Source organism: Trichomonas vaginalis, chromosome III (assembly GCF_026262505.1).
Source record: "Trichomonas vaginalis G3 chromosome III, whole genome shotgun sequence".
Lineage (NCBI taxonomy): Eukaryota > Parabasalia > Trichomonadida > Trichomonadidae > Trichomonas > Trichomonas vaginalis.
Genome location: NC_067205.1, coordinates 20,216,683 through 20,232,454, shown reverse-complemented (window position 1 = coordinate 20,232,454; position 15,772 = coordinate 20,216,683). Strand labels below are relative to the sequence as shown.

At 35.7% G+C, this 15,772-nt stretch overlaps 7 protein-coding genes and 2 pseudogenes across 9 annotated transcripts, besides 1 other annotated feature; 7 read left to right on the top strand and 2 right to left on the bottom strand.

Moving 5' to 3' along the window:
• Nucleotides 1–15,772: part of a mobile genetic element that runs on past both edges of the window.
• TVAGG3_0734400 (uncharacterized protein) lies at nt 460–1,023 on the bottom strand (the record flags this gene model as incomplete). The annotated part of the gene is made up of 1 exon (XM_051244661.1): nt 460–1,023. The coding sequence occupies one exon, from the start codon at nt 1,021–1,023 to the stop codon at nt 460–462; it is 564 nt and encodes a 187-aa protein (XP_051091248.1).
• Nucleotides 1,436–1,835, top strand: TVAGG3_0734390 (annotated as a pseudogene). Its single transcript has one exon. A coding segment is annotated over exon 1 (400 nt).
• On the top strand, nt 1,854–2,008 carry TVAGG3_0734380 (annotated as a pseudogene). Its single transcript has one exon. A coding segment is annotated over exon 1 (155 nt).
• Nucleotides 2,028–2,612, top strand: TVAGG3_0734370 (phage tail repeat-like family; the record flags this gene model as incomplete). The annotated part of the gene is made up of 1 exon (XM_051244660.1): nt 2,028–2,612. One exon carries the CDS (start codon nt 2,028–2,030, stop codon nt 2,610–2,612), a length of 585 nt encoding a protein of 194 aa, XP_051091247.1.
• Nucleotides 2,659–4,797, top strand: TVAGG3_0734360 (DNA/RNA polymerases family; the record flags this gene model as incomplete). The annotated part of the gene is made up of 1 exon (XM_051244659.1): nt 2,659–4,797. One exon carries the CDS (start codon nt 2,659–2,661, stop codon nt 4,795–4,797), a length of 2,139 nt encoding a protein of 712 aa, XP_051091246.1.
• On the top strand, nt 6,594–7,459 carry TVAGG3_0734350 (organellar and viral DNA polymerase type B; the record flags this gene model as incomplete). The annotated part of the gene is made up of 1 exon (XM_001327652.1): nt 6,594–7,459. A coding segment is annotated over one exon (866 nt), but the record flags the coding sequence as incomplete, so codon positions are not given.
• On the top strand, nt 9,033–9,656 carry TVAGG3_0734340 (uncharacterized protein; the record flags this gene model as incomplete). The annotated part of the gene is made up of 1 exon (XM_051244658.1): nt 9,033–9,656. A coding segment is annotated over one exon (624 nt), but the record flags the coding sequence as incomplete, so codon positions are not given.
• On the top strand, nt 10,779–10,919 carry TVAGG3_0734330 (uncharacterized protein; the record flags this gene model as incomplete). Its single annotated transcript, XM_051244657.1, has 1 exon — nt 10,779–10,919. A coding segment is annotated over one exon (141 nt), but the record flags the coding sequence as incomplete, so codon positions are not given.
• Nucleotides 12,658–13,446, bottom strand: TVAGG3_0734320 (uncharacterized protein; the record flags this gene model as incomplete). Its single annotated transcript, XM_051244656.1, has 1 exon — nt 12,658–13,446. The coding sequence occupies one exon, from the start codon at nt 13,444–13,446 to the stop codon at nt 12,658–12,660; it is 789 nt and encodes a 262-aa protein (XP_051091243.1).

Here is a 15,772-nt window from a genome sequence, read left to right as displayed (position 1 = left end):
GTTCAAAAGAGACAATCCTATAATATCTCATATGTGTTGATTTAATGAACCCAGTAGTTCTATTTATACATCTATGGATGAAGAGGTCTCAAGCAATGTTTGGTGTTGGTGCATGGGAACAAATACTCGAAAGGTTTTGTATTGTGCAAACTCTTCAAAGGAAACAGGTGGAAGTAAAACGATTTCAGGTGAAAACTTACCTGCGCATAGTCACTACGTAGATTTAAGTACATCTCAAGCAGGTTGGCATAAGCATAGATATTGGGATTGGTCAGCAATGACAAAAGGTAAAGGATATGATGTTAAAGACAACGTTAAGTTTGCTATAGATTGTTTCTGGAGTAACACTGAGGGAGGAGGAAACCATACACATCGCGTTTCAGGGTATACGCAAACAACGGGACGAGGTAAAAAATACATGCCACCTTACATGACAGTTTGTGCATGGTATAGAATTGCTTAGTCGTCATTTTCAACTTCTTTAGCATATTCGTCTGGAGTTGTCTTATATTTGTTAGGAACTGTCTTTGAAAGTATACCACCTTGAACCTTAACAAGTTTGAAACGAGGTCTGACAATAGTCGTTTTATCTTCTGCTTGCAGTCTGTACATTTTGCCATGTTTGCCTAAAACTTCATAATATTCTCTTGTATACTTTCTTCTATTTTTACGAACACGAATGTGAGTACCTGTCGGGTTCCCATTGTTGTCATAGTCAATAGTATTTTCATATGGGTCGCGTTTAGGTATTTCTATTTTTACTTTGTCTCCTTTCTGAAGTTTGAAGCCCGGCATTCTTTCTTGTTTGTCTCTTTTGACTAAATTGTTAAATATATAGTCTTTCTCTAAGTCAGGGTTGTTTTTCATTTCTTCGGGGGAGTGGTTTCCCAAACCTTTTTGTTTACGGCTATTGTAAATATTTAAAACTTGTCTCATCTTTGCCATGGAGAAATGTCTGTACTTGTCGTCATATGACATTTCATCTACCTCACCACCTTGTGGTTGGTTTAAGTCTCTTAACATTTTTATACAACCGTCAATGACACCAAGAGCAGAATGGTTTTGGTCGACAATGAAATATTGGTTTACATTTTTTGAACGCAGATAGTTTTTTACATCATCTGATTTGAAAGAACTTTCACAGTCAGATGTCAGTTTTGTTGGATGGTATTTGTCAACGAATATTGTCAAAGCAGTTTTCACATCTAAAATATTTTGGACCATAATGGTATGGCTTCACAGTATCTTGTGTTTTGACCGACAAATATTAGCCAGTATGGTGGTCCATCTGTTCTAACTCTCGGAATGTTTTCCAAGATATCCATAAACCAAGCATTTGGTGTTGAACTAAAGATTTTTACCATGAGTGCTTTCTTTGTCGCTTTAGAAACATAGGGGTCCTTGTTTGGATTCGTCATTTTTTAACCCATAAGAAATGGTTTATTTGGCGCATTAGCAGGAGTCGCATCTAGATTTTTACCCGCAGTGGGAACAATAGCCAGAGGTGTATTTGGAGTTGGAAGGAAGATTTTGAGTACATTAGGTATACTTAAAGAGAAAGCACAACCTATTATACAAACTGTACAGAAAGGTTGGGATGTAGCACGAGATGCAGCAAATCTTATTCCAAATCCTGAAACAAGAGGAAAAGTTCAAGGATGGATGGACAATGTAGGAAGACAAGCAGGAAACTACTATAACAAAGCAAATGACTACTATAACCAAGCAGGACACTATATGGACCAAGGTGAAAGATTCTTTAACAGAGGATATAACATGCACAACAGTGGGTAAACAACAACCAACCTCAACCGCCTCAAACGTGGGGAATGTAAAGTTTTTTACTGAGATGAATGAACAATACAGCATTGAGACAAATGGGTTCAAGATGGATTTGTCGGCTTCCAGCAGTTACACCACCACGTGTTTGTCAAGTTCTTCCTATACCTCAGAAGTTTTAGACCGACTTAAAAAACAACAACAACCAGTTGAAAACAAACCAAACTAAAATTTTTTACTGAGATGAAATGACCGAAGAAGTTGAAACGGTAGATTTGACACCACAAACAAAAAGTTCAGAACCATTGTCAAAACCTGTCAAAGAACTTACAGATGAAGAGAAAAATTCAATAATAGAAAGTGTGAGGTCTGGAAATACAAACTCTAACTACAAAGTCACTTTTCATAGAAATGGAACGGCTAGTATCTCAAAAAAGAAACAGACTCTCACAAATAAAATATTGAAGTCTGAAGGAGCTTTCGAGACAACAGATGGAAAAGTTTACTTCACTGACCAACAGTTCATTATAGAACATCTCATTGACTTAGAGTCGAAATATTCTAAACTTTACAACAAACACAAAAAGTTGAAAGGAAAACAAAAACAAATGGCATATGATATTTATGAAGATGTTGACGACACAACTGTTCCTGCAAGTGAAGTAAAGTCAGAGGAACCGAAAAGTGACGAAAAACCGATAGAAGAAGAAAAACCAAAAACTGAAGATAAACCAAAACCAAAGTTTAGTTTCCAAACTAAACCAAGTCAACCTTCATTAGCTGGTATGGGCTGGCGTCAAAGACTTATGGCAGCAGGTGGTTATGTAAAGTAAAGAAAAAAATATTTTTTTTATTTTTATAAAAATGCCCCCACATAGAATGGACAGAAGGTCTGCTAGAATAAAAGCAGAGTTGCAAAGATATGGTTGGAGAGTTTCGAAGAATTTTAAATATAGGAAGGGAAGACCCATAAAAGTCTATGACAAATTGTCTGGTCTTCGCTATGAAATGGACTTAGAAACAGCACGCGCCAATTATCCAAACAGACTGGAGAGGTTAGAAGAAGAGCGTCTTATGGACATGCCTTTCGATGTTAGTGAACCTCAAGTTGAAGGACACGACGGCTTTGCCAGATTCTACTGGAAACATGACGAACAATTCCATCCTTTGAGAAGAAAAAAGGGAAGAGGTGAAGACGCACATGCTCCCATGGAAAGAACAAGATATGCATATGAAAAGTATCGTGAAGTTCGTAGTAAAATTACATCTGGTCGAACCTTTACAGTAAACTTTGACGAAGGAAAGAACAAAGAAGGCTTCATGGGTGTACTTGCTGCAATTCAAGACGGAAATAAGAAAGGATACAATCTCAGACTAACCGTAACAGATTTAGATGGTCATATATACTATGCACATGGCAATGTCACAACAGCCGCACAACTTCTTGACGCTTTCAAGACTACAAAGAGAGAACAAATGGTTGACTCCGACTCAGATATTTTGAATGCGATTGAAGGAATTGCAAGCGTGAAGTTTGAATGGTACCAACCTAACCCTCAAGCAGTCAGACAACATGCTGGATACTTCCCGTTCATAAACAAGTCTGACATTGACTTGACAAGGTATGGAATTTACAATTCAATTGAAAAAATTGTCAACGAACCTTGCATTCTTACATGTCTCAGAAACTCTAGTCTTGTTTCAGATGAGAAGATGAAGTATCTTGAGTCATGTGTGAAGACAAGGTACATGCTCAGAAGTCAATTGACAAAAATTGCACCGTTGGCAAATGTCAATATCCGAGTCAACATACCTACAGCTAAAGGTTCTTCACATGACGACTATGTTGTTGACAAAGACTTACCATGGTTGAAGATTGCAATTGTCCATAACCACTTCATGTTGAACGAAAGTCTTACACACCCATTGTTCGGAAATGGTAAGTGCAACATTGTCAGAGCTGTTAACATTCTTTTCGAGAAAGGTTTGTTGGAACCAATTCCAGATGACAAGCTGACAGAAACTTTTGTACCAAAAGACGAAACAAACTTTTCACTGTTGGTAAGACCAAAAGTTGTTCCAGACAAAGTTCTAGCACAAAAGAAGTACACAGTTCCAAAAGGAGTTGGATTGTTCGGATACCAACCTGAACCAGAAGAACTTCCAATGAGGTTGCAAGAACTTCAAGATGCTATAAACAAACTTCCATTGAGACATCCAATCGACGTCAAATTGTATTGGAGAGCATCTGAGTTGGGTCAGAAGGTTTTATATGAAACAGGTTGCTTTGACGATGTTTATGAGATAACAGGAGAAGTTTCTCAGAAGATAAGAGACTCGCTTGAATTTCCAAAAACTGGACCAATTGGATGCGACAAGTTTGACTCATACGAAAAAATATACTATGTCGACCTTAACGCTGCGTACATGAGGTTTGTCCAATATATTCCGACTGGAATTCCAAACGAAGATGGTGAGTTCCCGGGAAGGAACTATACAGTTGGAAAGGTCATACAACAACTATATGATATTAGGAAAGCTTCAAACCCAAAACTTGCAATGACACTCAAACTGCTTATGAATTCGACATGGGGATATTCCATTAAAAAACCTCAAAAGATGAAGAGTAAACATTATGAGAAGGTCGACAACTTTGTTGAAAGGTTTTCTCCTTTTGTTTTGAAGTACGAGTTCACCGAAGGTCAAAGTGGCTTAGTAACCACATTAAAACCTATTGTCGAACATTGGTCTTACCCTCAGTTCGCAAAGGCAGTCCTTGACAACTACAACAAGTTCTTCTCGGAAATCAAATCCAAAGTTGTGGTATACTACGAGAACATCGATGCACTCATGACGAACGAAGAAGGGTATAACAAACTCATTGAAATGGGAATGGTCGGTGAAAAGATGGGCCTTTTTAAGCTAGACAAGGTATTTTCCGAAGTTCATGTCCTCTCCAAACGTAAGTACTGGGGTATACTTGAAGACGGCACAGAAATAAAACATTGCATGAAATAAAAACTTTTTTAAACCATATATTTTTACATATATGAAATGCTTCAGGTTGAAAAACAAAGAACAAAAGTAGCAGATACAAAACCGTTAGACTATATCTTCACAAATGCCGGTAGGACTATTTCAGATGAAGAAATTTCATCCGGGGCTTACAGGTTTGACTATCCAATTCGTTGGCTTCAAAGTCCTTCAGATGCAAAGGCAATAGGATTTAGAAGAGTTTTGTTTTCAAATAGAACGAACGCCTTCATGTTCGCGGTATATTTTCATGGTCAGTACAAAGGTTCTGATGGTCTAATAGAAAAATTTGACGAAATGAAAATCTTTTACAATTCGTTCAGACGAAAGTCTTGAGAGAAACTCTAAATGATTTCAAACTCAAATAAAACAATACTACTGGGAATTTCAAGAAAAAATACCACTCTTTACTAAATGAACATACTATCTGAAACTAGAATATAACAAGATGAACTCCACAGTTTCATTTCAAAAGATTGAAATTAACCCTCCAAGAGATACAGAGTTTTTATATTGGGGAGTAGACAAGCGTTCTTGGGCACAATTTCTTCGGTTACTAAACCAGAACGAACCATTACCACCAGATGGTCCATTTAATTTTATACTTCCACCAGCAGATTTGACAGTTTATAGAAACGTGTTTGACCCTCAAAATGTCATGTGTCATGCAAGTTTCAGTTCAAGCAACAACAGTTTTCTATGTATCGGTAAGGACTTTTATGACTTTGCTTCTAAATTCTACGAACCACCTAGTAACAGTTTCTCTGACTTTCAAGTTTGGTTCACAACAAACGGTGTGCAGCATATTATTCCATTGTACTATGACTTTTATCTCGAATTGTCTTTCATATACAACTACGGAAAAGTGCTGAAAAAGTATTGAAAAATAAAGTTTAGGTGAAGTGGTGAGATCTCACCTCTTTTTTCACCTGTTTTTTCACCCGTTGAATTTTCATGAATTTCCTTAAGATAGAAAAAAAGTGAGTTAAAATGAGATGTTTACTGAAGGGGTCACCATGTCACCGGGTAACCATGTGTCACCAGGTCACCAGGTCACCAGGTCACCAGGTCACCAGGTCAAATGAACTTCTCTGAAAAAGCGAGACAACAAGACATTTTGACAACATCGTAGAAAACACACAAAACTCATGACTTCTTCTTCGTAAATGTTTTGAAGAAGTGAAGTGTGCCTATGTGCCCATGTGTGCCTAGGTCAAATGAACTTCTCTGAAAAAGCGTGACAACACGACATTTTGACAACATCGTAGAAAACAAACTTCTTCATCGTACATGTTTTGTCATGACTTCTTCTTCGTAAATGTTTTGTCATGACTTCTTCTTCGTAAATGTTTTGAAGAAGTGAAGTGTGCCTATGTGCCCATGTGCCTAGGTCAAATGAACTTCTCTGAAAAAGTGTGACAACAAGACATTTTGACAACATCGTAGAAAACACACAAAACTCTTGAATTTGTTGCTGAACTCGGCAAAAATATATTTTAGGGTAGATGTTTTTTTAGGTGTGCCCATGTGCCCATGTGCCTAGGTCAAATGAACTTCTCTGAAAAAGTGTGACAACAAGACATTTTGACAACATCGTAGAAAACACACAAAACTCTTGAATTTGTTGCTGAACTCGGCAAAAATATATTTTAGGTGAAGTGGTGAGATCTCACCCGTTTTTTCACCTCTTTTCTCACCCGTTGAATTTTCATGAATTTTCCCGAAATAAAAAATAAAGTTAGTTTTTAAAAAAAAATATTTTTTATTTTTATTGTAAGAACATGTTAGCAACAACAGCACCAAACTCGTTAGTCATGAACCCAACATCTATGTTAGTAGAGATGAAAAGCTTCATTCCTTCTTCATATACTTTCGAAACAACAATCCAGAAGATAAAGCAAGAACTTCTCCAAGGAGATTTAGATTGCACTGCAAAAGATGAAACAAATGAAGAATATCTTTATGACATGCAAGACCTCATCGACCATCTACCTAAACTTCCTGAAATCCAACAACAAAAGCTCACTATTCCAGAATTCGATGAAATAGAAGTGAAACCAACTGACTCAGTTGAAACCAAGAAGTTCATACGTAAGGTAAACTATGAGTTTCTTGGATTTCATTGCAACCACAAAGTCATGGACAAAGACTGCGACATGTTATATAAGAACATCTCTGACATATACAAATCTGGGGAGTTTAAGACCTACGACAACTTTGTTTCGTTAGTTGCTGAATGTGTATGGCAGATAAGAGATGAAGATAGAAGAGGTAAAGTATGGAACCAACAGATAAAACCAGCAGCCTTTGAGTTAAAGAAAACCATTGACGCCTTAGTCATACTTGCAGGTAAGGTTTCAGAATATAACGCTAAAATGAACCCACAATGTTCTAAATGTAAAGCAGCAATGAGGAAATATAACTACTCCGTCAAAGAGATAGAAAGAATGAGAAACGACTATGCTGACTTAAAGAAAGAAGCAGAGAAACCAGCAGAAGATAAAATGGACATGTTAGCATTTCTGAACAAAAACTATCCAACAGCTGACGATTTCCTTCTTTCAGATGTCAAGAAGAAATATAAAGAAACCTTCGGCATTGTTAAAACATTCGATGTACTGACAGAGGAAATCGAAGCCACAAAACTGTTTAGGATTTCAAATATACATCGTACAATTCATGTAAGACGCTTGTGAAAAAGAGGTGAAAAAAGAGGTGAGAAAACAGGTGAGATCTCACCTCTTCACCTAAAATATATTTTTATTGAATTCTGAGTAAAATGACATATGGAAAACATACTTTTTCAGTAAGGACATATGGGGTGAAAAAAGAGGTGAGAAAACAGGTGAGATCTCACCTCTTCACCTAAAATATATTTTTGCCTGATTTACACTCATTGACGAAGAAATCTTGACAAAACATTGACGATGAAATACAACAACAAAACATATACGATGAAATCTATTTCCTGTGTTGTTGTCAAAATGTCTTGTTGTCACTATTTTCAAAAAGATGTTAGTTGACCTGGTGACCTGGTGACCTGGTTCCACCTAAAATATATTTTTGCTGAAAAAAATGACCAAATTTCATGATATAACTGTATTTTTTTTACGAAGTGAACTTTTACACTTCGTCAAAAAAATGACGTTTACCATATACTACGCTTATGAAAATCGTGAAAAATTGCGAGTACGTTAAAAACCCTGGTCGCCAAAACTCTATGAAAACAGTGAAAAAACACATGAAAATCGTGAAATTTCTCTAGCCCGATTTTTTTCGGCCTTGCCTAAAACTCATGAAAATCGTCAAAAAAATCCCTGAAATCATGAATTTCCTCAAGATAGAAAAAATAAAAAAATAACGCTAGTTTTTTTAAAATATTTTTTTTTATTTTGTATGTAAGAACAGGAAATGACAAACACTGAGTTTGAAACAGTTAAAAAGATAGACAATGAGACCAAAGTGGTTAGAATTGGTGATTTAAACGTAAGATACTCAAAGAAATACAAGAAATATTCTTTGTCAGACATTTTATCTCCATCTGGAAAGAGAGCAAAGGACTGGGTTAGAAATGCTTCTAGTCAGAAAATTTTGACAAGAAATCCTGAGCTTTTGATATCGGTAAGATTTCATGGAACTACAGCATATCTTATAGACAAAAGTCTTATACCACTAGTTTTGTTCTGGATTGACCCAGTTGTTGGATATAATTTCATAACATATGGTTCATTCGATACTGAACGTTGCAGTGAAGGCTTACTTTATATCGTTCAGAAACCGAAGGACTTCAATACAAAGAGATATAAGATAGGAAGAACATTTAATATAACTAAAAGATATGACAGTACAGTCAATAGAGTTAAGGTTGTGTTTGTAAATGATATGAGAGCTGCAGAAACAGAACTACTTGAAAAGTTTGAGAAAAGGTATGGTGCTCCCACGAAAGGTAAAGAAACGTTTGAAGTAGATGAGATAGATAGTGCTATAAAATTATTTGACGAAGTTGCTGAAAAATACATGTAAAGCGTTTATTTTTCAAGCTTGACACCAAAGATGGCTCAGGTAGCTCTATAAGGTAAATTGTCTTGTCCGAGTCCTTCTGGCATTCCGAGTCCTTCCTTCCGACAGAAAAAGTTTTTCCTTCCAACAGGAAAAGTTTTTCTTTCCAACAGAAAAAGTTTTTCCTTCCAACAGGAAAAGTTTTTCTTTCCAACAGGAAAAGTCCTTCCTTCCAACAGGAAGAACTCTTCCTTCCAACAGGAAAAATTTTTCTTTCCAACAGGAAAAGTCCTTCCTTCCAACAGGAAAAATTTTTTCTGTTGTCCGTCCGTAAACCATTCAAATTTTCGAAAATTGAGAACTTTTTGGCCGACCTTCAGGAAAAATTTTTCTTTCCAACAGGAAAAATTTTTCTTTCCGACAGGAAAAGTCCTTCCTTCCAACAGGAAAAATTTTTCTTTCCAACAGGAAAAGTCCTTCCTTCCAACAGGAAAAGTCCTTCCTTCCGACAGGAAAAGTCCTTCCTTCCAACAGGAAAAATTTTTCTTTCCAACAGGAAAAGTCCTTCCTTCCAACAGGAAAAGTCCTTCCTTCCGACAGGAAAAAAATTTCTTGACAACAGGAAGAACTCTTCCTTCCGACAGGACACAAACGAATGTCCGACGTACCACCAACCGAGTCCATTCCAAAGCCAGAAGAACCGACAGCCCCAGCACCACAACAGACTAAGACTCAAACACTTACATTTTTTACGCTTGACTTTTTACAATTTGAACTTTGTTCGCGTAGATATGAATTCTGAAAGAAGTATGAGGGTCTTGTATGACTTTGTACTTCTCCCATAGTTCATGTCTGTCAAACTTACCTGCCATGGACTCTTTCATAAGTTCCATGAAATCGTCTTCGGACAATCCGGGGAAAAGTACAATGTCAGTAAGTATTCTCTTTACATCCTTACTTAAACTCTTTGCTGTCTGTACACAAATGACAACAGAGATGTTAAAGTGTCTGAGCTTCTTAAGAATTCGACACATGTCTTGTTCTCTGTTCTTTAACAAAGGATGAGAGGCGAAATCATCTAAGATAAGAAGACATCTGTGAGGGTAAGTCTTCCAATCGTAAGATTGCAATTTCTTCGAAATGTATTCTATCTCTTTCTGTTTGTTTCTGAAGTGTTTCTTCTCTAATATTCTCTGCATTTCCTCATTTGGGTCTTTAAACTTCGAATTGACATACTCATTTATAGCATTATACTTCAAAACTCTTCTTTGGTACTTCTTTATCCAATCTAACAACTCAGTATCCTTTATACATACTAACTTAGACTTTTTTATAATATCTTTGAACGAATTGACGGTTTGGTCAAATTGACCCGAAGTACTACAAATAACAACTAACTCATAGAATGGGTTCTTCTCATCTAGTTCTTGTTGTTGTGCAGCCATTTTAAGATAAGTGAAAGTCTTACCCGACCCAGGTGGTGCAATTAGACCTGTTATACCATTCTGAGCAAATAAGAACTTGTCATGTATGGGTTTTATCTGAGCATTTTCCAACTTCCTCTTGTTCTTGTTTAAAACATTCTCAAATTTCTTGTCAATGTCAGCAAACTTTTTTTCTAACATATTTTTAGAAAAATTAAAACTTTTATCTTTTACAAAATGTCTAGCGATTTCGCCATCTATATTCGAGACAAGCTTTTCGACAGCAAAACATCTGTAGACCATAAAATCTTACATAGTGTAAACAAGAAAGGTGAATTTGTTCTAAAGTTCTGTTTCTGGGAATATGACAAGAACCATAAAACATTAAGCAGAGCAGTCTTAAAATTTGTCAATGACAGACTTGTTGACAGAGATGACGCCTCTTGGAGAGATGAAGTCCAACAAAACTTCTTAGAATGCAAAGAAGACACATGCGCTGTTCTTGAAGATGAAATAGAAAACAGAATAGAAGAGCTATTAAAGGACAAAGAACTTTTACAAAAATATGGTTCTGAGAAGTTTGACATAACTCCACCAGAAAAGAAGAAGAAAGAAAAGAAAGAAAAGAAAGTAGAAGAAGAGAAGAAAGAACCAGAGCCAGAGAAGAAGAAATTTGACATGTAAAAATAAAATTTTATTTTTAGAACATTTCTGGGTCAATGTCAATGTTATCTTCCTCTTTAGGAGTAAACACTGGCTTAGACTCTAAAATCTTTTTACCCAATTTACCTTGAACTTCTACAACTTTAGACTCATAATATTCATAGTCGTCTGCTTTCTTTGGTTCATAAGGTATAACAAGTTTGTATGCTTTGCCTTCTTTAAGGTTTGAAAACCTTCTGTCAAAACTTTCTTTGACTGTTAACAAACCTTCTATGTCTAAGTCTTCAAATTTCGCACCATTTTTAGTCACAATAGCAAACTTAACTGGTTCGATGTTCCAAACTTTGTCATATGTAGACTTTTCAAAATGGTAGAAGTAAACATTCAAATATGTGAATGGGTCTAGTTCTTCTTTAAGTCCTGACATGTACTTGTTTACTGAGATGAATTTCGCCATCTTTTCTATCGGATAAAAAAAAATATTTTTTTAAAATTTACTCAGAAAAATTTTTCTTTGTATATACACCATTCTGTACATCCAAAAGACTTTTGACATTTGCCAAGAATGTTCGTTTAGACGCTGTCATATAACCATACTCTTGACAATATTGTTTATACGAATCGTACAATGACCTTTCATCTAAACACTCAAAGTCAGTTTCATCTATGAACAGTTCATATACACTCTTGTTTGCTTCTAACAATGTTTGTCTCTCTTCGGTATGTGGAATTTGTCTTGGATTGAACTTAGAAATATCTAATGTCATGAAATATGAGAACAAGTGGTTGTAAAAGTCAGATGTTAAAGTTTCTGCTAAGTCGTCAAAATATTCTGTATCTTGCATATGAGAATCTGACGTTCTGACAACTACATATCTTCTGTCAGAACTTTCTAACTTCATCGGAACAGCGTTGTTTGAAACCATGACGAAGTTTGCAACATTTTCACAAACTCTTTGGTCTTTATATTTTCTTTCAACAACTCCAACTTTGTCTGTTATAAGACTCTTCAAAGCATCTGAGTTCAAAACTTTTGTTGTATCTATACTTTGAAGTTCGTTACATACTATAAGTTTCATATTCTCTATTGAAGAGTTAAATTTACCGCAGATGTTTTCTAAGTTTGTCATATTAGGGTTCGAATAGCCCTCTAACAGTTTGCATAAGATATCTGTAAAGAATGTGTTCTTACCTGTTCCTTGTTTTCCAATTATAATGAGAGCAGTTTCATTTTTAGCACTTGGATGTTGTAAGATGTTTGCAAACCAACATAAGATATACTCATAGACTCTTTCGTTTCCATTGCATATAATTTCTTTGACATGGTCTAACCAAGCTTCTATAACATTTTCTTTCCATTCTACTTGTTCGTATTTATATCCAGTGAAGATAGAATAGAAGTTTGGAGAAGGTGTATAGAACTTTATACCACGAACTGAAAAATCTTCTAACTTTGACAATAAGATATCCCAAGCATCTAACATCTTCATGCCAACTTGTACGACTTTTATTTTCTTAAGTTTCTGTTTACATTCTTGTTCTGAAACTATTGTCGCTCTTGGTTTGTTAAAGACAACATCCCATTCTTTCATGACATAACATTCTGGGGCAGAGTCGACATAAATGACTAAACGTTTCAAATTCTCGACTGCTTTGTTATAGTCTCTAAATGGACACATATTTCTGAAGGCTTGGAAGTCATAAAAATCTGAAACATCTATTCTGTACATTTTTATAAAAATAAAAAAAAATATTTTTTTTATTCTTGAGCTATTTGTTGCATTTGTTGTTCTTGAGCTATTTGTTGTTGAAGTTGTTCTTGTAGTACAATACTTTCACCAGTTGCATCTTCCAATTCGAAACTTTCTGCCGTCATTGACAAATACATAGGACATAAAAGTTTTACAGGAACAAAGTTTGCGTCAACTAAGGTTAAGTTTATGTTTGCTAAAGTGTTTGAGTTCACTAAAGCTGAAAACTCTGCATTCGAATGAACAATAGGCAAACCAGCAGAGAATGTGTTGTTTATACGCATGAGTATCTTTTGGTCATAGTAGTTTCTGTCGACATTCGAATAGCACTTTGAACCTAAGTTTGAAACAATATATAAAATAGGTGTGCTTAAAGTCAATGGAACAGACATTCCTTGTATGACACCTTTTCCTGTTATAGGAAACTGTTGGTAGTAAAAACCAGATATAAGTTTTGTATTATAGCTCATATTGTTTATAGTAAACTCAGTCGGACATCCAAACATAATGAAACCTGCTCTAGTTGCAGCACATGTTACATCCGTCCTTAAAGTATTAAATAAGTCAACAAAACCTGTTGGTGGTATATCTGAGTAAGTATCTTCAAAGAAGTATTTTTTACCATTCACAACAACAAAGTCTTCTGGTGTCAAAAGAGCAAAACAGGCTTTAGTCGTCATTGTGTTTAAGGTTAGTTTACAATATCGTCCTTGAGGACTTTGTAAGTTTGTTGTTATAGAATTATATGACTCAGGGTTTTTAGTCGTAATAGTATAAACCACTATGTCTTCTGCCATTTACTTAGCAACTAAATTTTAATGAAATGTTGTGGTCGTCAAATATTTTTATAACGTCTGGGAAACTATATTTTAAGTTCAACGTTTCACCTCCTTTCATAACGTATATCTTGTCAATGACATTATATGAAACACCACAGCAACTAACGTCGGGTTCTATTTCTTTGATGTTATATCGTCTGCCTCTGTCAAAAGTTTCAATAGTTCTTTCAAAACTTCATGAGGTGCAATGACATATGAGTTCACTTTTACAGGGTTGTGTTCGACCAAGTTTAACATTATACCTAAAGCTTGACAAATCTTCTCCTGAGTTTGAAGTTTGTCTTTCAGTTGTTGGTAGTCGTTTCGAATATCTGCAACAGAACTTAAGTCTCTGCTAACTTCAGGGTATGTTGGTTGTTCTTTTACAGGAACTATTGTTATACCATCTTCGTCTTCGTATGGTTTCCCCACTTCAACATCTCTTTCTTTGACATTGACAACAACACTTTGACTGTTTGTTTGAGTTGGTGAATTTAACTTCACATCTGCCACTGCCATTAAACCTTTTGAAACACTTACGCTTCTATTTTTCGGAAATGACATTTTACTTAGAATAAAAAGATGGACGTATTTGAGTATCTCTTCGAATTGAAGCAGAACAAAGTTTACACACACAAACAATACAAATACATTGACAGAATAGTTCTTTACACAAACAATGGAAAATGTTATAGAATAGCAATATTTGCTGAACCAAAATATTTTCATAAAGCAAAGAAAGTTGGTATAACTGAAATGGTGAAAGTTCTTGAAGCAGACAAAAATATAACTTCAAAACTTACAGATATTTCTAAAGGTAAGTTTTATAATACAATATTATGTCAAAACTGGCGTACTGTCAATATTTGACGGAGAGAAGTCAGTTCAAGAACAACTTACTGACCTGCTGCCAAAATCTGCTCGATGGAAGCTGTCGTTATGCCAATCTGAGGAGCCCCAGCAGGTTTCATCGAACGAATCTTCAAAAGAGCATCTTCCGTGAAAAGTGCTGGTTTTGTAAACTTCTTTGCTTTCAATTCATCTGGACCGTCTCTGTCACCAGTATATTGTATTTGAACTGTACCAACAGTTGAAATACCACCCATAAAGTCTTCTGAGTCAGCAAATGGAATGCCAAGCCAAAAGTTTGAACGGTCTCCATTTGTATATTGAGTTTTTTGACCTCCTGTATGAGTCCATACTTTCACATATGCATAATAGAACTTTGCATTTCAGGGTTAATGGTTGTTGTGAAGTTGTTGTTAAAGTTCATAGCATCTAATGTCAAGTTGTATGACCTCATATCCTCAACTGTAGAATATTCTTCTCTTGGATAATATTTGCCATCTATGTTTATATGATATTTAATACCGGGGTTGTAGAAACAAGAATAGTCATTTATAGTTCGTCTGAAAAGAACAAACATAGTATCTGCATGTTTCATTGCAGTTGTTAAGGCAATATCTGTTCTTGCACCTGGGTCAGCACTTTGGTTTCCAACTTCACCTGCAAAGTCTTTGACAGATATTTGGTGTATAGGAACATAAGTGGAACTGCAATATATTTGGCAGCTAAAGCATTTGAAATATCTGGGTCCAACATATAGACTGCAAGTCTGCTTTCTATTCTCTTGCATTCAAATTTTTCGCATGTGAACTTAACTGGGTCCCAAGCAGTTCCAGCAGCATTGAAATAATAGTTTACTTCAGTGTTGAGGTTTGAGAAACCAAAGTCTAAGTCAACTTTGTCTTTGCAAAAGTCGGCGAATGACGTTTTATTTGTTCCCTCTACGTCTGTAATAGTGAATGGTCTTGTGTTGGTGCAATGACTAAGTTATTTTTGCTTGGAGTAAGTTCGATAGAAATTTTTCCTGCCCAGTTTGGCAAGTATCTTAAAAACCTGAAGATGAGGAAAGATGACAAAGGAACTCTAAGTTTCAGTTTTACTTTGGTTACTGCTGCTGCAGTTTGTCCAGAAAGGTTAACATAAACTCCTGGAACGTTAGGGTCAAGTCTTCTTATTTTCTCAATAGTTGCATACTGGTCTGTTTGTTCTCTAGCTTGTGGTTGTACTGAGTTTCTCAAGCGAACCATTCATAGTTTGCCCATGTTACTGTTTGAACTAAGTCAGAGTTAGAATATATCTTATATCCCATGAAAACTTCTGGAGCATATTGGTATCCGACATAGAAAATTCCATTGCAACCTTTCTTGTCAGACAACTTGGCAGAAGGTTTTATTTCAATGTCTGTTCCACGTATAAGAATGAGTTGTCAATAGAAATAATGTGAAACCTGTCGCATGCA